This window comes from Stenella coeruleoalba (assembly GCF_951394435.1).
Source record: "Stenella coeruleoalba genome assembly, chromosome: 7".
NCBI classification, from domain to species: domain Eukaryota; kingdom Metazoa; phylum Chordata; class Mammalia; order Artiodactyla; family Delphinidae; genus Stenella; species Stenella coeruleoalba.
Genome location: NC_137153.1, coordinates 71,910,165 through 71,934,224, shown reverse-complemented (window position 1 = coordinate 71,934,224; position 24,060 = coordinate 71,910,165). Strand labels below are relative to the sequence as shown.

At 41.0% G+C, this 24,060-nt stretch overlaps 1 protein-coding gene across 3 annotated transcripts in view; it reads left to right on the top strand.

Moving 5' to 3' along the window:
- DOCK8 (dedicator of cytokinesis 8) overlaps positions 1-24,060 on the top strand; it is a 223,036-nt gene that overhangs the window by 103,864 nt on the left and 95,112 nt on the right. For all 3 annotated transcript variants that reach the window (XM_079926384.1, XM_079926385.1, XM_079926386.1), the window contains 4 exons: positions 2,061-2,220; positions 4,338-4,468; positions 6,066-6,159; positions 6,873-7,035. In XM_079926384.1, coding sequence (XP_079782510.1) covers positions 2,061-2,220; positions 4,338-4,468; positions 6,066-6,159; positions 6,873-7,035 — 548 coding nt within the window. The remainder of the gene's footprint in view (positions 1-2,060; positions 2,221-4,337; positions 4,469-6,065; positions 6,160-6,872; positions 7,036-24,060) is intronic.

Below are 24,060 nucleotides of genomic sequence, written 5' to 3'. Positions count from 1 at the left end.
GTACAGTATTTGTTTTTCTCTTTCTGACTTACTTCACTCTGTATGACACACTCTAGGTCCATCCACCTCATTACAAAGAAGTCAATTTCGTTCCTTTTTACAGCTAAGTAATATTCCATTGAATATATGTGCCACATCTTCTTTATCCATTCATCTGTTGATGGACATTTAGGTTGGTTCGATGTCCTGGCTATTGTAAAGAGCGCCGCAATGAACATTGTGGTACATGTATCTTTTTGAATTATGGTTCTCTCAGGGTATATGCCCAGTAGTTGGGTCATATGGTAGTTCTATTTTTAGTTAACCTCCATACTGTTATGTTTAGTTTACCTGTTATGTTTAGTTTAACTGTTTAGTTATGTTTAGTTTATGTTTAGTTATGTTTAGTTTAGTTTAGTTATGTTTAGTTATGTTTAGTTATGTTTAGTTTAGTTTAGTTATGTTTAGTTTACCTGTTATGTTTAGTTTAACTGTTTAGTTAACCTCCATACTGTTCTCCATACTGTTTGTATCAATTTGCATTTCCACCAACAGTGCAGGAGGTTTCCCTTTTCTCCACACCCTCTCCAGCATTTATTGTTTGTAGATTTGGTGATGAGGGCCCTTCTGACTGGTGTGAGGTGATATTTCATTGTGGTTTTGATTTGCGTTTCTCTAATGAATAGTGATGTTGAGCATCTTTTCATGTGTTTGTTGGAAATCTGTATGTTTTCTTTGGAGAAATGTCTGTTTAGGTCTTCTGCCCATTTTTTGACTGAATCGTTTTTTTGATATTGAGCGGCATGAGCTGCTCTGTATATTTTGGAGATTAATCCTTTGTCAATTGCTTCATTTGCAAATATTTTCTCCCATTCTGAGGGTTGCTTTTTTGTCTTGTTTATGGTTTCCTTTGCTCTGCAAACGCTTTTAAGTTTCATTAGGTCCCATTTGTTTATTTTTGATTTTATTTCCTTTACTCTAGGAGGTGGGTCAAAAAGGATCTTGCTGTGATTTATGTCATAGTGTGTTCTTCCTATGTTTTCCTCTAAGAGTTTTATAGTGTCCAGTCTTACATTTAGGTCTCTAATCCATTTTGAATTTATTTTTGTGTATGGTGTTAGGGAATGTTCTAATTTCATTCTTTTACATGTAGCTCTCCACTTTTCCCAGCACCACTTACTGAAGAGACTGTCTTTTCTCCATTGTATATCCTTGCCTCCGTTGTCATAGACTAATTGACCATAGGTGCATGGGTTTATCTCTGGGCTTTCTATCCTGTCCCATTGATCTATATTTCTGTTTTTGTGCCAGTACAACAGTGTCTTAATTACTGTAGCTTTGTAGTATAGTCTGAAGTCAGGGAGACTGATTCCTCCAACTCTGTCTTTCTTTCTCAAGATTGCTTTGGCTATTTAGGGTCTTTTGTGTTTCCATACAAATTGTAAACTTTTTTGTTCTAGTTCTGTGAAATATGCCATTGGTAATTTGATAGGGATTGCATTGAATCTGTAGATTGCTTTGGGCAGCGTAGTCATTTTCACAATGTTGATTCTTCCAATCCAAGAACATGGCATATCTCTCCATCTGTTTGTATCTGATTTCTTTCATCAGTGTCTTATAGTTTTCTGCACAGATCTTTTGCCTACTTAGGTAGGTTTATTCTGTTTGTTGCAGTGGTAAATGGGAGTGGGTCCTTAATTTCTCTTTCTGATTTTTTGTTGTTAGTGTATAGGAATGCAAGAGATTTCTGTGCATTAATTTTGTATCCTGCTACTTTACCAGATTCATTGATTAGGTCTAGTCGTTTTCTGGTGGCATCTTCAGGATTTTCTAAGTATAGAATCATGTCGTCTGCAAACAGTGACAGTTTTATTTCTTCTTTTCTGCTTTGGATTCCTTTTATTTCTTTTTCTTCTCTGATTGCCATGGCTAAAACTTCCAAAACTATCTTGAATAATAGTGGTGAGAAGGGCCACCCTTGTCTTGTTCCTGATCTTAGGGGAAATGCTTTCAGTTTTCACCATTGAGAATGATGTTGTGCCATATTGTTTGTTTCTCTGTCTCTTTCCATTTTCCTCTAGAGTAAAGAAAAGATTGAAAAACTAAAACTTCAAGCTGAATCCTTCTGCCAACGTTTGGGGAAATACCGGATGCCCTTTGCCTGGGCTCCCATAAGCTTAGCAAGTTTCTTCAATGTCTCTACCCTCGACAGGGAGGTAACTGATGTGGAGTCCACGGTTGGTAAGCTTTTCAACTGTGGTGTGAAGGGAAGGGCTCCCCAATGTACCAACTCTGAGGTTAGCTACTGATTGGTGGGGGGTTGGGGGTGCAGTAAGGTGGGGGGAGTGGGCAGGAAGAAGGAGGTGAATAGAATGAAACATGATTAAGACTGGAATACAAATGCTTGATTGGACAGTGATCTCCAAGACAATTACAATGAACTTTGTGGAGTTTAAATATAGTAAGATTTTTGGTTGGAATTTTCTGTACAGTTTGACACTTTAAAGAGTTAATTTTCAGTGGCCATCTCTTCTTAAAAGTAAAATTCTTGAAAATAACAAGAAAATATAATAATATAATAATATAGTTTGTAGTGTGTTCAACAAAGGCACCATGGTTGGCTCCTAAATATAAGAAAAGCAAGGGCTTCAAAATGAAAAACTCTGGTTTCTAGCAAAATTTCCAGTTCCTTAAAGTTTATTTTGCCAAGGGCAAGTGAAAAATGTGGATGCCAAAAGAATATTTAGTTACTGTTCTGATTTATTTAGCATATTTCTCTTTTCCATTACCTAACCCTTGATCTGAGTTATTAAGTCCCTCAACAGTTTGGGTATGGAACTATCCAAGAGGGTTACAGAGTTTGCAAGAATATCACCCCTCACGTGTGGCAGAGTTTCTGTTTTTTAAAATGTCTTTGTATCCAGCAAATATTTATGTCTCCAGTCACATTTCTTGGGAAGTTTTTCATGCATTCCTTAGCTCTGCCACTTCTGAAATGTTGCCTTTACCAGAGGAGTGGAGGAAAAGGTATTTTGTTATTGCTGCTGCTATCCTGGAGTTATTGATGCATAATTACCAGTCAGAACTCCCGGGTTATTGCTGATTTATCAAAAACAAATCTCAGGGCTTCCCTGGTGGCGCAGTGGTTGAGAGTCCGCCTGCCGACACAGGGGACACGGGTTCGTGCTCCGGTCCAGAAGATCCCACGTGCCGCGGAGTGGCTGGGCCCGTGAGCCATGGCCGCTGAGCCTGTGCGTCCGGAGCCTGTGCTCCGCAACGGGAGAGGCTGCAACAGTGAGAGGCCCGCGTACCGCAAAAAAAGAAAAAAATCTCATTTTAGTGCATCCGAACATTCACACCACAATATGTGTGTGTGGGTTTTTTTTTAATGCTAATTTCTATGTAGACCCAGGTAGCCTTATTTGAAAGAGTTCTGCATAGAGCTTAAAGGACACATAAACTAGGTAGTTAAGGCATAGAGCTTGCTGGGTCCTCAGTCATCTCTGGGTCAAGGAGAAATTAACCTGACTACAGAGGCTGATTTTTAAGAAGCAACCAAAAGATGTAGTGTGTTATACTGAGGCAGCATGGCAAGTTTAGGTGGCTCAGTGGTGGCAGGAAGTTCCAGTTCCACATCATGACAAGAATTAAGGGTAAGAGAATGTTCAAAGATGGGGTTGAAATATTACAGTTCTATGCAATTTGACCATTCACTACAGAACCCCTGAGCTTTGCAGTATAAAAGTAACAAAATCCTCACCTAAATCTCAAACGGGGTAAGAAACAACTAAGCAGAGTATCAGGGTTCAGGTTTGGGTGTGACTCAGTTCTAATTACCATTAGGCAGGTTGGCCAAGGCAGAAACTCAGTTCTGCTGCCTGGTCCATACAGCAAGAGCAGAAGAAAGCTCAGATCCAGGATGGACTCAGGCTGACCTGTACGTAGCATGTTCGGGCCAGAGTCCCAAATGCCTGCAGGGGCATTTGAGTACATGCCTCTCCCAGTGGAATGTAAATATAAAAATAAAACAAAACTAAACACTGTTGACTAAATAAAGCTGATTATTTGGCCAGACCCTGCTCTGGCTGCAGTTCTGGACTCCTGCTCCTTGATCGCCACGTGGGAGGGCACTGTGGTTGCTCCTGGGCTCTCACTATGATCAGAGGAGGATTAGGGGCTCCAACAGGGGGGTCTAAGAACAGGGATCGGGGAGGGAAATTGTCATGCAAAACAAGAATGGCCGTGTTCAGTGTTCTCCTTCAGTGCACTTCAACCTATCCTACGTATGGTAAAGTTAATAACTGCTATATATTCAAACAGAAAGGCAAACTTTAGAATGACAATTGTTTTCCTTAAAGGGAAAGGCTCTGTGAGTGAGCGGAAAACTTTGTCCCAATCTCGAAGACTTTCTGAAAGAGCCTTCTCCTTGGAGGAAAATGGGGTTGGATCCAACTTCAAGACCTTGACCATTAACAGCTTTTTCAAGCAGGTATCTCTTCCTGTTACAGTGTGTCTGGCTTTGTCCCCTCACAATGGCATGAGTGCTGGAGCCCAGAGGGGGAGTAGATGTAGTGACTAAGAGAACAAGTTAGTCAACCTCACCGAGCCTCGGTTTCATCATCTACAAAACAGGGATCATGACACTTGCTTGATGTGGCTTTTGGGAGGGTTCGATGACACGAGACGTGTAAAGCTCTTCTCAGAGTGCCTGGGATATAACAAGTGCTAAGTGAACGTTAGCCCTTTTAATTGAGAGAAGGACTGGTTCCCATTAACACAAACTATCCTATTTGAACTATCATGGCCAATTCATTTATTAGGCTATGAAAACAGTCTGGCTAAAATATCCACTTCCCCTTTGGCCTGGGGTTTCTTGGCCTAGGTGTTGTCCATCTCATCCCTTTTCCACGTGCGGGCTTTCCAGAGCTGCCTGCTTCCTCACAGGGTGTGACCATTACAGACGGTGCTCTTTATTAGCTCAGAAATCATTGAGACTACTTAGAGAATGAAGAATTTCCTAGCGTAATCAAATTCAGAGAGACAGAAGGTGGAATGACAGAAAGTAGAATGGTGGTGGCTAGGGGCTGCAGGAAGCGGGGAATGGGGAGTTGTTTCATGGGTATGGAGTTTCAGTTTTGCAAACTGAAAGCATTCTGGAGATCGTTTGCCCAACAAAGTGAATGTACTTAACACTACTGAACTGTATACTCAAAAATGGTTAAGATGGTAAATTTTACATGATATGTGTTTTACTACCAAGAAAACCAACTTGACTTATACTTGGTTTGACTCTGTTTTGGAAAATTTTCTGCAGCTCAGCAGTTCTCATGGGGCATGTCAAGGGGTTATGTTAACAAACTGAAATGCAGAAGAGATCCTAAGGGTTCTGTGTGCCATGCCTCATGATGGAGATGGCAGGGGACTGAAAGGGTTTCTATTTGGGAAATAACTCCTTCCAACTGTATTGCCTTGGGGAGCCAGGCCCTTGACTAAACAAGCCGAAGTTTTCTCATCTGTACTTAGGAATAGGACACACCTATCTACCTACCTACTTACCTACCTTCCTTACTGGGCTGCTGTAAGGATCAGAGCTCATGCACACGTATGCCTCAGCAGCATGCCTGTCCCACATACACGCATGGAGTGTGTGTGCTTAGCCTTCTCAGTCAAGACAAATGTGAAGAATATGAGGACAGGACAAAGATGGAAAGCTGCTTTCTCCATCTTCAAATCTTCAAAGAAAACTTTTCTTCTGTTTTGTTTCAGGGAGTACACAAGTATCAGTGGGTTTAAGTTATAGGGGGAGGACCTTTTGGCCTGGATTACTAATGGTCAAACAGCCTTCCTCAGGAAGGCAGTAAAATCCCCGTCTCCAGGAGGATTGAAGAGGCTGAGAGAGTCAGAGTGGTAGAGGAAGAATATTTGACAAGAGGTTGACCAAAAGATTTCAGAGTTGTTGCCTCTTATCTACGAAAGGCATGTTCCAATAATACTTAAAGATAAAAATCTTCTGAGAAATCAATCTTTGGTCCCGACCCCAGGGGTGTATGGTGAATCTACCCTAACCCTGACTTCTCTCTTGGCAGGAGGGAGATCGCCTGAGTGATGAAGACTTATTCAAGTTTTTAGCTGACTACAAAAGATCTTCATCCCTACAGAGGAGAGTCAAGTCAGTTCCAGGTGTGGATGGCTTGTCTTTATCCTCTTTGTTGTGCCAAAGCCATTTATGATTGGACACATTATTCATGTAACGCTGCAATTTTTTGTCAAGGGAGATGTAGGATTTTGTATTAGGAGTTAAGGTCTGGGTTTTCTTGGCCAACCCGTTAATGTGTTCTATTTTTATTAAAGGACTGATTCTGGAAATAAACATCATGCTTTGTATTTGATTGCTCACTCAGAAAATCAGATAATTGTTTGAAGAGAGGAGCCTCTTATATCATAGTGTATGGAACTCTGAACATGAGAAAAAGTGAAAGTGCAATGCTTTGGTAGAAGGTGAGGGCGCACCCTGCTTATCCTCAGCTTAACAGCCCCTGAGGCACTTCTGCAGCCCCCTGGGGTACCAGGGAACCTAGTTTGAAAACCACCAATTTTTAGTGCTTGTAATGAGAGAAGTTACTGAACTATATACTTACGGTGTGGTAGTTCTGGAAGGGACTTTAAAGATCCTCTAATGTGTTCTTACTCATTTTACAGTTTCTTGCTTTTTAAGTTCTAGAAACTAAATCTCAAAAATTGTCATGATATGCTTTTTCTCAAACTATGGGAAATTAACTGGGTATTCCAAAGTGCTTATCCTCATTTCCATAAAAGAAATATAGTACAGCAGTCTTTCTTGACTCCCTCATATATAACGTCTTTACTAAGACAGTCCTATTTTCTTTCTTTAGGCTTGCTCAAACTGGAGATTTCTCTGGCTCCAGAGATGACCAGTTGCTGTCTGACTCCTGAAATGCTGCCAGTGAGACCCTTTCCTGAAAACCGGGGACGCCCACACAAAGAGATTTTGGAATTTCCAATCCGAGAAGTGTATGTCCCTCATACTGTGTACAGGTAAGAAACAAAAGCTCTTGGAAAATTATTGAACCAAAAATTTGAGCCTTGTTTGGGTAATGCTTTCATCATCCTTTGACCTATTTTGCTACTTCCTAAGTTTTGGGGAAAATGAAATATGATGTTTACAAAACTATAGATAATTACTTTTTAAGATCAATTTGTTCTCTCTTTTTTTTGTGGTATGCGAGCCTCTCACTATTGTGGCCTCTTCTTTTGGGTATGTGGGACTGAAATGCAAAGAATTTCAGAACTCACCTAATCTAAGTACCTCTACCCGTCACGTTTTCAGATGTATAAAATTGAGACCCAGACAGGATAAGTGAGTGGTTTGTTGATGTCAAAAATGGCAGTGGGTAGAACAACAAGGTTTTACTGTGTAGCACAGGGAACTATATTCAATATCTTGTAATAAACTATAATGGAAAAGAATCATAGAAAAAGAATGTAGAATCTAAAAAATGGGAACTTATTTACAAAACAGAAGTAGAGTCACAGATGTAGAAAACAAACTTATGGTTAACCAGAGGATTGGGGGAAGGGATAAATCTGGAGATTGGGGTTGACATATACACACTACTATATGTAAAATAGATAACTAATAAGAGCCTACTGTATAGCACAGTAAACTCTAATCAATACTCTGTAATGGCCTATATGGGAGAAGAATCTTAAAAAAAGAGTGGATCTATGTGTATGTATAACTGATTCAGTTTGCTGTACATCTGAAACTAACACATTGTAAATCAACTCTACTCCAATAAATATTTAAAAAGAAAAAAGTATATAGATATATATAGTATATATGTATAACCGAATCACTTTGCTGTATACCTGAAACTAACACAATATTGTAAATCAGCTATACTTCAATTTTTAAAAATGGCAGTGAGAATTACAACCAACCATTCCTACAGTTAGAAGTGCACCTCTTCCTTTCAAAATTGAAGTACACATGCATTTCCCCCATTTAATCCTTTCTGAAGCAGTTCTTGGTTTTCTCTTCTCATTCCTAAATACAAAGTCAGCCAAGTCTCCCTCCTAGATAAGTAAGCATTCCTAGGATGCAGTAGTTTCCATTCTCCATTCCCTAGAGGGAGATGAAGACATGAAAATGTTTGCTTATGGATGCTGTATATCTTTTTAGAAACCCTATCCTATAATTGGGAAAAAGAATGCTCTTGGTATTGGAATAAACTTGCACCAAATGAATTCTATAGTTATTCAACTTCCCCTAGCTTTTAATCTCCCATGGGAGACATTTACAACTCTCTCTACTCCTTGCTGCAAACATTATCCCTTAATTACATCACAGCGGGACTCAATGCGTTAGTGCATCTACTGGTTCAGAAATGTAGGAGTGCTGAGGAGGACAAGTTTGAACAGATTACTATGGACCCAACTTGGCATCATGAGAAACAGACCCACAAGTGCAAAGTGAATATTCTTTAGCTGTTCTGTACACTGTGGAAATGCCAAGGCCACCCCATTAAAAATCAGGTCTCTTAGGAATGATAGAAGACAATACTTCCCTCCAGCTTTGGTCTTCTGTCTTCTCTTGGCTCCCAGGCCACCATATTTTATAGCTTGTTTAAAGGAGGAGAGTTGTGGTGAACTTGGTTCAGAATCTTACTGTGTGAAAATGTCAAGGAATTGAGAGAACATTTTGTCTAAATTTCTCATGCTGTTGTTAAATTTTCAAGTGTTTCGTCTCCAGGCCTCATATGCTTTGTAGTGGTTTTCATTAGGTTGGTCTGGACAGTAACCCAGTCCTAGACTAATTCTCCCCTTTTCTCCACCACCACTCCCATTTCGCAAAACGGAAGTGGAAGACTCAAGTCAGGTCCGAACCCCAGGTCAAATTGGGAAGTTGACTCAGTTTACCCTTGGTGACCTCATCTTCTCATTTTTGTCAAAACTTGTAACCTCTTGACTTTTCTGTCCTCTCCTCTCCAAATCAAAGTCTCCTTTCAAGCAAAGGTCTCTAAACCTCTTTACATTATGGTACCAATAACAGGTGAGGTCTAAAGTCTTATCTCTCCCAAGAATATTATTTCAGTAGGGACAGCAGTTCCTGTTTCTTTTAGAAAAGTTTTCCTTTGACTGAGTTGAATTCTGGACATCATTCTCAGGGTTTGGCATGTAGGGTAGCTTTTCATGTTGACCTTGCTATTAGCATGTCTCTAATTCTGGCTGTATCCCTTTAAGGAAATCAAATAAATGAAAATTAAGATTTACAGAGCAGATAAATTTAGGGATAATTCTTTGCTTGATAGCAGACTCACCTCATAAATTTGAAATATGGCTTGACATAATAAATTGATCTACCTGGAACTTGTGGAGAATATATCTATTGGGCCAAGCAAGGAATACCTACAGTGACAAAGCCAGGGTTCAGATTTCCAATTTGTGTATCTTTCACATAAACTTCAGAGCTCCCTTGAATGGAGGGAACTATTACATGGACGAATGGCAGGTGTTTTCTGGCCTTGAGTGTCAGTTGTGGCCAGAGTCATGCTTTACAGGATTGTCATATGGGTGGGGTTTCAGTTTAATACCATATGAATAGCACTCAGGTTCTTCACCTCTCTTAAAGAGCAGCTGCTGTGGAGCCTCACATCAAATTGGCCTGGGATAGGCTGAGCTGCCTTCCTGCCCTCAGTCTCTCCGTCCTCCGATCTCTTCAGCTGCCTCCTTTGACAGCCTTGCCCCTTCAGGTGCCCTCAGCTGGGGTCACTGTGTTGCCCACAGGGGCACCATTCATACTCTATTCCCTGTGGATGCTGCCTGATGCCTCTACCCTAATTCAGCTCACTTTGAGGGGTGATCTAGATCGGTTATAAAAGAACTGGGCCTGGCTGAGGAAGTATCCCCATGAACCCATGAGAGTGTTGATCACTCATAAGACAAACACTCACTTTGAGGGAAGAGACGAACTTCTAGAGCCAGAAGTACTCATTCTAGGAATGGCGAGCATCTCCCCAACCAGGGGCTTGGGCCTCTGCAGTGCTGTTGGCAGCCTCTACGTGTGAGAGGCAGGGGGTCAGACAAGTACACAGAAGCAGACCCAGGCAAGAGCTATTTCAAAATCACAAGCAGAAGGACAGTCATTCCGAAAGCGGAGCAGAACAGCTGGAAAAATTAGGTCGATAAGCAGGATTATCCGACTCTGAGTATGGCATTCTTTTCTCCATGCCCAGATTAAAAAAATACTGGTTGTTAGCCCAAGAACACGTTTGAACCAACTCCTGGCTGATTTTCCATGTGGCCCAGCAGCTGGTAATGGAGACTCCAGCTGCCTTCTGGTGGGGGCAGAATGAAAACAATGCGGCCTGGGGCCAAGGCCCAGCGAGACCTTTAAGGGCGGTTTATCCTGTGGCAGTTACTGGAGTTTGCCCGGAGATCGCAGGCGCTGAGGTTGTAATGAGCTTGTTAAGCTCCTTGCCGTCCCTGTAACTGGTGATTACATTAGAGAGATCCACATAAAGTGCGTTTTCATCTCTCATCCCAGCCCCCAATAGCCTCTGAGGTCGTTTTATCCAATTATCAGACTCGCCGTGGACGACTGTGCTTGCCGTGAACAAGCATATCACTTAGAACATGATTTCTTTGATGGATAATTAGCTGTTTTCAGGCTGCCTCCTATTTAGCTGAATGTTCTCAGGCCAGAAGTCTGCATTCTGGTCTGGCAGGGAGGTGCGTTTTGTATCACAATGGCGTCTTGAGGAACACTGCCGGGCTTGCATCCTACAGGGGCAGAAAGCACGGCACAGGATAAATGTGCAAGCTGGTCTTGAGTGACTGTCTGGAAGTTATAATTTAGTGAATAGCATTTCTAAGGAATAAACCAGAAATAATTCTGGGTGACGTGTTTAGGAAGGAGTCAGGGCATGGAGAATGGAAGGTATCCTTGAGAGGAACTTTCTTTTGTCCATTCTGAGCCCAGTTGTCTCTCCATCCAGAGTGGATCTGTTCAGTGTTGGGAGTGGGATGGGGGAGGGGAAGAAGGGTAGTGTGCCTCAGAGTTCATTGCAGAGCTTTGTAAAAATGCAAGGGTCCAGTCCTACCTGGAGACTCCCATTCAGGAGGCCTGGGGTAGGGTCTTAAGGGTACAACACGCTTCTTTGAGGATCAAAGCCTCTCCCTCCCTTTCATGGTCCCTCTTAATGAGTTCCTCTACTCATTGGAGTCATCCAAAGTCCACAGTGACGCAAGCCGCGGGAAACTCAGGGGAAAGAGCCTTGCGACTTAATCCCTCTGACCTGGAAAGCAATCCTATCGTATGCCAGGATACCAGGTGAAATGGATACGGCGAAGAGCAAGTATTCAATACTTGTCTATCAGGAATCTACAACACCCAGAAAACTTCTCCATGTGAGGACGATGTTTTTTTAATGGCGTAATGCTCCTCAATGCTGTTAGTACTCCAGGCTTATTGCTAATTAATGGTCAGTAGTTTATGATGTGATTGACCCTGGTCTAAATCACCACAAACAATGCCTTACTTAAATAACTATTCCAGATAATAACTCCCCATTCTTATTTGTTTCTTTGGTTGTTTGAATTTTATTTATTTTGGAATAGGTATCCTATTCTAATATTTCAATATTTTAAAAGTACGTAAGTGCACGGTGAAAATTCTCTCTACCATGCCTGACCTCCAACTGTAGATTCCCTTCCTTGGAGACAGTCTTAAAATATATATATATTTACACACACACACACACACACATACATACATACATACATACATACATACATACATACATGCATTTTATTTTCTTCATTTTATTCTACAAATATTGAGTGCCTGCAACATGCCAGGCCCTTTTCTAGACACTGGAGAAATACTAGTGAACAAAACAGATGAAAGTCATGTATATTTCACAGCTCAATCCTGTTTTTGACAATTGGAAACAGCCATTTTTTTCAGTTTCTTGTTTATCCTTCCAGAAATAAACTATGTTTGTACAAACCAGTACAGCCTTGCACTTTTCCTTTCAGAGTGCAAGTATAGCATAATCGTCACACTGTTCTGCCTTTGATTTCTCACTGAACACTATGTTATGGAGAGCATTTCTGTATGAATACTGAGTGGCCTTGTGCTTTTTTACACCTGCACTGAATCTCATTATATGGCTGTATCATAATTCATTTAACCCCAGACTAATGAGCATCTAAGATGTTGCCAATCTTTTAACATTATGAATGATGTTAAAATGAAGAATCTTATATAACCTTTCACACATGTACAAGCATGTGGTATAAATTCCTACTTTTCACCCTTTAAAGGAGTGTTTAAATAACTGTTGTAAGTATAAGACAGTCTAGAAGCTCAGTCATTGGTCTTCCTAGACTCAGTGAGCAGTTGTTTGTGGAACATGAAGCTTATTATAAACAAACACTTTATTTAGGAATAGCAATGACAGCCCAGGCAAAATCTAATCATTTAAATTGGCTGAGTAATGGAGACAAAGGCAAAGTGAATTCCTGGTGCCAAAATTACCCAGATAATGAAGCTCCTGTACTTGACTTTGCTCTGGCAAGTTGGCCTCAATAATAAATCAGGAACACAATCCTCACTTTCCTCCAAAATTCAGTCATCCTTCCTCTTTTTAGAAGAATGAAAAAACTCAGGAGGGAACAAGTTACCTAAGATTTCTTAGCAGCAAGGGCAGGTTTTGCGAAGCTCCCCTTGCAGTACAACATTTAGCCACTTGAGGGCACAATTTGCTCATTTTCTAGATTCAGAAGCAGCTAGGTACCTTTCCATTTCTAAGCAGATGGAGTCGTGATTTATTAAAGGCAAACATGCATTGTATTTTTTTGGCCTTGAAGTGCAGGACCAAGAAAAACTGGGAAAGTATTCCAGTGTCCCAAGAGATCACTGTTGGCCCTTTTTGCAAAGGATTTTCTTTTACCCTGTCAGCTTCTGCCTTCTTTCATCAGTTAAGTCAGGAACTTAGAAATCTGTCACTTTGTTGAAAGATGTGGTGGAGAGGAGGAGGGAGAAATGTATCCTGTGGTCTAGAGAGACAGCAAAATCTCGTTTTGGGGGTGTATTGCTCACTATACATTTTTACACATTCACCAAACCTGCCTCCAATACAAAAGTAAAAGAATGTGGTTTGGCAGTAATGAAATAGTGTTAAGGAGGTTCTGTGTACATTAAGTACAAGTCACAACCCCTCACTAGTCTCTATTTTATACTCATTCCCTTTGAGTCCATCATGCTTTAGTGTTACTGCCTGTAAACAACTGTCCTAACCAAAAATCCTGCTCTGTCCACATATTGAGGGTGAATGTCATTTTTTTCCCCAGAGATCCTTTACGTAGATTTCAGCAGTAAGGTTCATGAAGCATCCTGTTTTACATGGGTGAATGTCATTTTTTTCCCCAGAGATCCTTTACGTAGATTTCAGCAGTAAGGTTCATGAAGCATCCTGTTTTACATGGGTGAATGTCATTTCTTTCCCCCAGAGATCCTTTACGTAGATTTCAGCAGTAAGGTTCGTGAAGCATCCTGTTTTTACATGGGGTGGGACTGTAAGGTTGGTGGGGGCAGAAGCAACAGAGAAATGGTAATGAAAATGCGGCAAATCTGGGCCTGCATTTGATGATGATGAATAGTTTGCCTAGATTAGAAGGAGCTTCCTAACATTCAGAAAGCCTTCTTTCTTTGACTTCTCTACTTCTGTTAGTTTTTTAAATTGTTATTTTAAAATTAGTTCTTTGAAGTGGCTTTGTCTCTGATGAGATATCCTTCGGGGAATTGTTCCCTCTTATTTCTTTGACCATTTAGGGGGAAAAAAATCTTCTCTGCTTTTTAGCTTCTCATTCTTTGTTCTGACTTTACGGTATACTTTAAAGATCCAGTCTTCCCATGAAGTGTTTGGCCATCTCTAAAGGAGAGGTGTTTTAATAACTCTCCAGTAATGGGTGTCCTGTGGTTTTAAGGACTCAGATACGCTGCGCTTTGCCCCTCTCTGCTGAAGTCAGAATGCCCTGGGTCGAAATATTAGGTGCTGTGTCAGTCTTCCCAGGGCAAAAGTGGGTTTTGGGGTGAGGACAATGCAGGCTAGCCCAACAGCACAAAGTAAAATAGAACTAGGAGTGTGGGGGGTGGGGGGACTGAGGTTTGACTCAGTGTAAGAAGGTAATTTTTAAAAAGCCATGGCTTATCAGTCACATATCATGTACCTTTTATAATTAAAAAATGAATTTCATTTATCCACTGGCCTAAACTATAACTTGCCAAACTGTGCTGTTCCACCTCACTTGTTTAATGTTCTCTGTTTGACAACCTTCAAAATGTAAGGTGAGGGCTTCCCTGGTGGCGCAGTGGTTGAGAGTCCGCCTGCCGATGCGGGGGACACGGGTTCGTGCCCCGGTCCGAGAAGATCCCATATGCCACGGAGCAGTGGGCCCGTGAGCCATGGCCGCTGAGCCTGCGCGTCCGGAGCCTGTGCTCCGCAACGGAAGAGGCCACAACAGTGAGAGGCCCGCGTACCGCAAAAAAAAAAAAAAAAAAAAAGAAATGTAAACTGAGATCCATGCAGTGGTTCAGAAATAGAAATATTACAGTTTAATAAAGATAAAAGTAGAGGAGCTCAATTTAATGGCTCATTTTGATGATTTAAAAGAGATTTCATGCCTAGACTAATAATTATATATTTAGCAATAAGAACATCTCAAAGCCCATTTCTCATCTTTTCCTGGAGTTACATTTTTTTATTTATTAATTTATTTAAAGGGAATACACTTTTTTATTGAAGTATAGGTGATTTACATATTATATTAGTTTCAGGCTCTGGGCACAAGAGTCCAGAGAGAGATACACTTCTTTTATATGCTCTCTAATGTCTTCTCCCAGAGTTGAGTTGAAACGAAACCAACTCTAGCACGAAAATCCAAAATCCCTATCCCAGCCAGCAGCCAACAAAGAGCTGCCTCTTTGTGTTTCTAGGTCAGGGAGAAGTAAAGTCCATAGCAATGACTGTTACTCAACCTTCCAAATGGTCTGGGGATGGCACAGACCCTTGTCGACTTGTCACTCTGGTGTGAGTGTGGGCAGCGAGAACTCTTCCTTCTCCTCCTTCCTCACCCTCTGTCATAGAGCAGGATACCTGTCCTTTGTTTGTTTTTTTGTTTTTGGCCAACGTTACAGCACCCGGGATCTTAGTTCCCCGACCAGGGATTGAACCCACGCCCCCTGCAGTGGAAGCACAGAGTCCTAACCACTGGACCACCAGGGAAGTCCCAGATACCTGTCCTTTGAAAATCTCACCAACTGAGCAATACTTGTCACCCTATGAATAAAGTTCGTGCAATCACCTAACGTATTTTTGAGCCCCGACCGTGTGCCAGGCACAATGCTTGGTGCTGAGAGAGACAAAGAGGAGGACTGCCTCTCCTTGGAGGTAAACCCCAGTCTCCTGGAGACACTGGAACCCCTCACAATCACACTGATCTACAGAAAGACACGCATGCAACTTTGTCCTGCAGTCACTTGAGATCTTTGCAGGTTCTCCTGCCTCCAAAACCCAGACAAGCCTTCTCTCTCACCAAGTACCCAAAGCAGGCATATGTTTCTAGAAGTTGTTGGGGACATCTGAACAATTTATTTCTTAGTAGGCCTGCTGTTTCCTCCAATTCCAATATTTTCTTCCCCAACCCGAACCAAGACATCTGCCAATATTAAAATCATCAGGAATGTTAAAGCAAGCATTTTAATCAATAGTATTGATTTATTCATTGGCTGTTTTTTGTTTTTTGTTTTTTTTAATGGGTAGGGGACTAGTAAAAGTTCTGCCTCAAACCCAAAGAAAAAAGTCAGCTTCAGCAACAGCAAAACTTGGAAATTTTCTGGTATGTGTATGAGTTTTTGTCAGCTGGCAGATTTGTTTTAGGAAACTATTTGCAAAGCCTGGAAAAAATGTGCTCCCTCCGTCTCTCAAAAGAACATGCAGGTTGGTTCGTGTTAGTCCTTCACGTGACAATTCTGCCTGGTGGTCTTTTGAAAAACGTTGCCCAGATTTGGCATCAAAATGGTGTCTTTAAACTTGAATTTTAGGTCTTTCACAAAACCAAATATTGTTGAAATGCTTGAATATTTACCAAGCATATGTTTGGCAAAGCCAAATACGTTGAAATTGTTGTTTTGTTTGGGGGAAACTTTCATTAAAAATTTGATGTTTTAAGGGAGGAAGAAGGTATTTGTGGTCAGTACTTTAAAGCATTCTTCTGCTCTTTTATCTGACCTGTCACAGCCTCTTTAAGAAACATTAATTCAGTGAATAGAATCAAAACTAGAACCAAAGAAAATTTAGTTATTCATATACTTTTAAATTCTCAAGTTTTTATACTTAGTTGGTGATTGGATGGACTCCATAGAGGCTATTTTGATGTTGAGTATTTTCCTCTAGGTAGTCATGATATTATAGTCCTTAGAGCAGGAATAATAACCCTGAGATACAGTTAAGAGGCAGAAATGTTACAAGCTAAAGGATTTTTAAAGGAATCACTTGTTTAAATATCAGCAAATATCTAACATATACTTTTTTAAAATGTATATAGTCGTATCAGTTACTTATTGCTGCATAACCAAAACTTTGCAGCATGAAACAACAGTTGTTACCTCACAGATTGTGTGGGTTATCCAGGCGTGGGCTGAGTGCCTCTGACTCAGGGCTCTCCAAAGGCCACAGTCAAGATGGCAGCCAGGGCTGGGATCACCCCAAGGGTCAACGAGGGGAGAATTCACTTCCAAGCTCACTCCTGAAGTTGTTGACAGTGTTCAGTTCCTCTTTCGTTGTTAAACTAAGGGCCTTAGGTCCTCTCTAGCTGTTGGCAAGAGATCCCCTCGAATTCCTTGCTATATTGGTTTCTCTGTAGGGCAGCTCACAACATGGCAACTGGGGTCTTCAGAATAAGCGAGAAAGAGAGAGAGAGAAAGCAAGATAGCAGCCAGTCTTTTTGTAACCTAATCTTGCTGTATCCTATTGGGTAGAAATGAGTCACTAGGTCCAGCCCACACTTGAGGGGAGGGAATTACAGAGGGTGAGAACACCAGGAGGCAGGCATCATTGGGAGCCTTAGAAGCTGCTACCATAGTTCTTAACCAAGCTACCAAAAGTTGGGGCACTCCAGCTGTGTGAATTTGAAGGAGTGTGGGGAGGTGGGAAGGTGAGTGAGGGAGGGTGGATTACTTCTGCTGATGCAGAGGACCAGGCTCCTTGTGGACAGTGTTCCCATCAGCCTGGTATATTTTTAGGACAATACACCTCTCCCTAATAGAAAATTAACAGCTTCTTGACAGATCCTCTAAGGTGAGAAGAGTCCGTCCCTGCCCCTGCCCCCAGCCCAGCCCTCCTCACGAACCCACACTCCAAAGAAACAAGCCTACCATGCGGGGGAACAGTTTTTTCACCTAGGTTAAAGGAGATTTCCCAAGTTTTCTTAGATTCATAGTAGTAGGAAAAAACCCTAAGCTGTACATATTAAGGAATGGGGTCTTTTATCCCATTGCCCAGCATGTAGCACCTTACCCACCCCACTCCCCCCTTATACCCTATCATAGACTCACCTCGTCTGTTCATCTATATACATATATAAAACCTATATAAATCCTCTGAGTGAAATGCAGAATGTACTTGTGGAAGGGTGAGTTTTATAGGATGTCTGAAATGTATATTGCTAGAGTAGTTCCAATCTCTGCTCATGTAAAATAAAATACATTCTTATTAAATATTTTCTAGTCATCCATAAAAACCCACTGAAAATAGGCTAATAAACCAACTGAGAGCTTGACCTATTGAACAGATATCTGAGCCCTCCCTAAGTCAGAATCACAAAGAATATCCAAATAACTTAGACCTTAAAACCACATCATGGGTCCCATGATGGTAGCTGGGAGTTGAAAGAGCTGCAGTTATGCAGTGAATATTTTGACTGTGTTGTCAGTGTCAAGTTTAAGAAAGTTATAGAAAAAAAATTGTGGAATAAAAAGTCTGGATTTGGGTACTTTTCCAACTTTTCCCCTTACTTTGTCACTCTCCCTGACACCCTAGGCAACTGGGGAATCTTCCTCAAAGCAGTGCCTCATGGTTAACAATCACCAGGTCATCCTTTTTATTTCCTTTCACCACTCACACCTGACAGCCCCTAAATCTAACCTCTTTGTAAGAAGGAAAAAACTGGGTAAACTAATTCATACTAAGGTGGGAGTGAATGATATATAAACCACTTAATACATTCAATCTGCTAAGTAGAGTTTCAAAAGAATATATGGTAACATGAATATCTTAACTGGTAAAATTTCAGCCAGTTCAACAAAGTATCTTTAAAAAACAACGTTTCAAGCAAGGTTAGAGATTTATTTTTTTCTTGAAGCAGTCAGTTTTCCCCAGCATGTTTCAAATGCTTATGTATTTGTGATTCTTTTCAATGGGAATCTGATCTAGATAAAGCCTAGGATCATAAACATCCCAACTTTCCCTTTGGGTCTTTTGCTATTGAAAACTAGCTGGACTTTTCCTAAACAAGTAAGTGGGTTTTAAGGAGAGCTAGAGTGCTTTCACTTGTTTCTAAAAGGTAACATCTTCTTTGCCCCAGCTTGAGGTCCTGCATTATTTCATAGGAATGCTGGCCTTTCAAGCTCTCACTTAAGAGGAGCTTTTTATCTATCTCATAAAAAGAAGGGATAGGGATTGATGTAACAGAAAAGGTACTCTGCAAATATAGGAGCTGTGAGCATTTAGTTAGTTCATGTTCAAAGACAGATTCTTAGTACTTATAATAGCTGTCCTATGTAAAGACACCGTATTTGATGTTCAAATTGTAGTTCATCAGTTGAGAAGCATAGAAACCATTTTCCCTGCAAAAGTCTTGAAAATGGTGTAATAACAAGTATTAGAGTTTGCTGTTGTTTTTTGTTTTTCTCTCTCTCATTTGATTTCTGTTTTTGAGTGCATTATTTTAACATAACAAGACTATGGAGAGAGCATATTGGGTCCCTGTAGTGTTTCTAAACAACATGGTAACATTTTGTCTCTGGCTTCTTAATGGTGTTTGCTTTTTGTGGGGGCAGAGGGTAGAGGTCCGCAATGTTCAGGATACAGTACCAGCATTTATACAAAGCATTGTAGCCTAGCCCACAGAGCACAGAGGTTACTAAGGGTCAAGCTGCTGCTTGCGACAGCATCCCCGGTGCCTCCTTCCATTCTTGTGCCTCTTCGCAGGGCAGGCAGCCTTGTGTGGATCCTGACTGGTGTCCTAGAACAGGTCTCACATTCCATTTTTCTTGCTCTGATTTCTGAAGATGGAATGTTCTCTTCACCCTACATGTTAGGTGTTTTCTTCCCATTTCCGTTTTTCACTGATTCCTTTGTGAGTTTGTGATTTGATCTAACCTTAAGTATTAGAAATAGGAATAAACACAAATAATGGCATGAGACCATGGAACGACAAGACAGGAGGTAGCAAATATTTTATTTTTATGCATTTATTTATAAACATTCCCATTCTAAGAAAAGTATGTGAGGCAGCTTATGGAGATTGTGTAACAAGGAATAAAATTTCTGGATGAAAGGAAAATAAGGAGAAGGAAATCGGTATAAATCTGGGTAAGGTTAAGGTCCTCTACACTTTCTTACAAAGTCAGCTGCAAATTTGACTTTGAGCTTCCTAGCAACCAAAAACAAAAACAAAACAAAACCAAAAAAACCCCTGAACTACAGGATTCATACATCTGTCAAATTAAAAAACAGACCAGTTCCCTTGGATCAGTGGTTGTCAAACTTGAACGTGCATTTGAATCACCTGGGGTATTGTTAAAACGCATGTTCTGATTCAGCAGGTCTGCAGTGCATCCGAGCTTGCTCCCAGGTGATGCTGCTCCTCTCTGGATGGCCTCTGAGTAGCAAAGTCAGCTCATCCAAAAGCATTTACAAAGCATGATCCCACTTAAAATACATAGCCAGGGGGCTTCCCTGGTGGCGCAGTGGTTGCGACTCTGCCTGCCGATGCAGGGGACGCGGGTTCGTGACCCGGTCCGGGAGGATCCCATATGCCGCGTGAGCGGCTGCGCCCGTTAGCCTATGGCCGCTGAGCCTGCGCGTCCGGAGCCTGTGCTCCGCAGCGGGAGAGGCCACAACAGTGAGAGTCCCGCGTACCGCAAAAAAAAATAAAAAATAAAAAAAATAAAATATATAGCCACTCTAGGCTTGCAGGTTTCCTATTTCTAGAATATACCAAATATTAAACTCTGAGATTTCTAACTTCATTTGCACTTGATGTATTTAAAACACCAAAACTTCTGACACTGAGGGACAGTACTCACTCTCATCTTCTCAGTTATTTTAAACTTTGTTATTTTAAACTTAAAAAAAAAAAAACTCTCATAGTTTGCTTGGTGAAATCCTTTAGCCCTTGAACAATTTAATAAAAGACCACATCATGATAAAGTTCTGGTGAGTTTGATTGTTGACCAAAGAAACTGTTTACTGTTCTTAGAAGCAGCAAAGGTTATAGGCAGTGGGTCTAGTATGAGTTTCAGGGCACCCGCATTTGAATTGCCCTGTGCCATTTGCCAGCTGTGTTACCTTGTGCAAGTTATGCAACCTCTCTGTGCCTCAGTTTTATCATCTGCCTAATGAGGCTAAATAGTAGTACCTGTCATTGCTACGATTAGCTGTTATTAGAATGGTGCCTGCACATGGTAAAAAATAAATATTATTAGCTACTTTTACTATTACATTTAAAATAAATTTTCCTGGAAGTGAAATGTGACTGAAAAATAAAACCACCTCCTCAGCTTCTTACCATGCCTAGGTACCTCAAAATAGTATCTCTAGGTTTGCAATTTTCTTTGGAATGCTTGAGTAAAACACATCAGATAACTATAAGATATTACTGTTATTTGAATTTCATTCTGCTCAAATTGAAGTCTGTTGCTAAAAGGAAGTAAGAGACACCAACCTTTTCCTGTAGTTTTTGAATGAGGGCATCCCGTTCTTACAATTGGTTTTGCTACATTTCTGCTTCTGCGAAGAGTTCATCAGTTCTTTGGTTCTGTCTTTGTAAAAAAGGCTGGAGAGGGAAGGTTTTAAAACACAAGGAAAGAAAAAGAAATTACTTTGAAATTGCCAAAATAGTTAGGTTGAGAGTGTTTGTTTAGAAACCTGGAGAGCTTTTTATATAGAAAGCTGTTTCAATAGTTTTGTATCAGGAGAGGTGGGTACTAATTTACTACCCCATCTACTTCAATCCAGTGCCTCTTGCTAGTGGCCTGCTATTAAACCAACATTTGCATCTCTAGCTATAAGAAAACTAATAAAACAGAAAAACCAGTTTCTCTGGTATTTTATTCTTCCCCTCTCCCATATCAATAGCCAAGTTCCTTTTAAAACCTCCCTAAACCGACTTCCCTGGTGGCACAGTGGTTAAGAATCCGCCTGCCAGTGCAGGGGACACGAGTTCGAGCCCTGGTCTGGGAAGATCCCACATGCCGCGGAGCAACTAAGCTCGTGTGCCACAACTACGGAGCCTGTGCTCTAGAGCCTATGCTCTAGAGCCTGCAAGCCACAACTGCTGAGCCCATGCACCACAACTACTGAAGCCCATGCGCCTAAAGCCCGTGCTCTGCAACAAGAGAAGCCACCCAATGAGAAGCCCGCGAACCGCAACGAAGAGTAGCCCCCGCTCGCCACAACTAGAGAAAGCCCGCGCGCAGCAACAAAGACCCAAGGCAGCCAAAAAAATAAATAAATAAATTTTTAAAAAATTAAAAAAAAAACCCTCCCTAAACCCGAAGTACCAGACCACATGTTAACTAAAGCATATTAAGATGCACCCACTTCCTTATTAATTACATATACCCTATGTATAATTTTATAGCAATCTGCAAAGTAGGGGGAAATTTTTTCACCTGTAGGTTAAACTCAATAGAGTTACTGTTGACTAATTGACCAAATGTTGCATTTGGTAAGCATTTAATTTAAAATTCATTAATTTTGATTTTGAGGTTTTACTTTTCATATTTTGGAGCTAATCATTTTTGAGGGTCTCAGGCATTTTTTTTGGAATCCTGATACGTTCATAGATCTTGGGCTTTGTGCCTGTCATCTTGAGAGAAAGAAACAGCTCTGCCTGTAACCCAGGACCGGCTCAGGGTGGGAAATCATCAAACGCTTGTGAACTTGTAAGGAAATGGATTTCAGTGACGAGATGAAACTGAAGGAGTGCTCCTGCAAAAAGAGCATTTTGCCTTTCTGAGAGGCCATGGGAGAGAGAAAAAGATGGTAGAGGCTGTATCATAAAGACAGAAAGAGAGAAACTGAGGGATACTGAAAGAGACGCAGAGACGCGCACACACACACACACACACACACACACAGATTAAAGACAGGGGGTGGGTGAGAGAGGGAGAGCGAGAGAAAGAGAGAGAGAAGGAGAGAGAGAACGCCACCAAGAGATATACGAGAGACGTAGATAAATTGAAAGGTGGAGAGAGAAACCCACAGAAATTGATCCATTCTGTAAGTAATATGTTTTAAGTAATATGTTTTAAGATCTCACAGTCCTGCAGACTGTTTAAAGTTGCATTATAAAGTCCACTCAGCTGTTTTACAATTTTGATAGGAAGAGAATCTTCATTTGTGTCATATATTGCAGTTTACTAAGCACTTTTGGAGTATCATTGCCTTTGAGACTTAACTCCAACCTTTCTATTACAGGTGAGGAAATTGACTTGTCCACCTTCTATTTGTAGAACATTTTGCAGTTTTTTAAAGGACATTCTCACCCAGTTTCTTACCTGGTGAGGGTCACTAATCATACGTCTCCATACAAGCCCATCTTCCCTGGTATAAAAGAGGCTTAGGTTACGGGCATTACTGATACTCAGAAGACAGTGAAGATAACCCAGGCCACAAGACCTGCAATTCTTTTTTTTCTCCTTTTTTTTCTTTTTCGTTTTTTAAACATGTATTTGAGATTATTACTTTGTTACAGGTTCTATAGTGAAGTAACAGAAAGAAAACCAAAATTGACACCAATTCTTCTCAAAATCACATTACCTTTTTCATTTCCCCAGATCATCTTTTAGCCCTTATCCTTTATGCATATTCAACTTCTGAATATTTACGGCCCTTCCGTACAGAATGTTTTATATTCTAAATTTTCACTCCACATTATGCAATGGGTATAAGCCATTTAACTCACTTCAGTCTCATTTTCAAAGAGATACATAAGTAGCACAAGGATTGTCTGACCTGAACAGCTACAGTTAATCCTTTGGCTGTCTTTGGGATTTCCAAGGTCCTGTAATATTCTCAGAGTATAGAAGGCCAGGCTTCTGGCTTTACGGCATGACTGAGTGGTTCTCTATGTACTCCTTGGCAGGTGTGGTAGTGAGTGACACAAATATGTTTTTATTCAAAACATGGTTTAGGTTGGCATTATCAGCCACAGAAGATACGTGAGTATTTGCATCCCAAAGGATTAATCTGTACCACTACTCTTTTTAACCAGGCTTTTGCACAGGAGAAATAAGCCCAACTTGATGCATCTTCCCTTGTGGCTTATTTCCCAATCTGTTAAAATCATGGTTAACTCAAATTATCAATAACGATCTACTCACCATGACGGCACCCATTACCCTAGTCAAAGAGAGCCCACCTGCCTTGAATAACACAGCTTCCCGCAGCTTCTGCTCTAGCGATTTCAGCTTCTTGTTGAAGTTCTCCCTGGGCTTCATCCCTGCAACCAGCCGATGGAGGCCTTCTGTCCTCTTGTCGGGCTGGGGCTGCTCAGCTCGCCTCTCAAGGCCTCCTTTCATCCTCTCCTGCTGACTGAGTTGTGTTACAAGCTCAGCTAAAGAGGTGTTCAGAGCATCCAGTTGTTTAATCAGGTGGCCAGGATGCTTTTTGCTCTAGCTTACTTGCTCCTTGAGCTCCACTCCGAGCTGGAGAAGCCTCTGGGAGAGAACACTGAACCCGTGACAGGGCAGCTTTTTTTTTTTTTTTT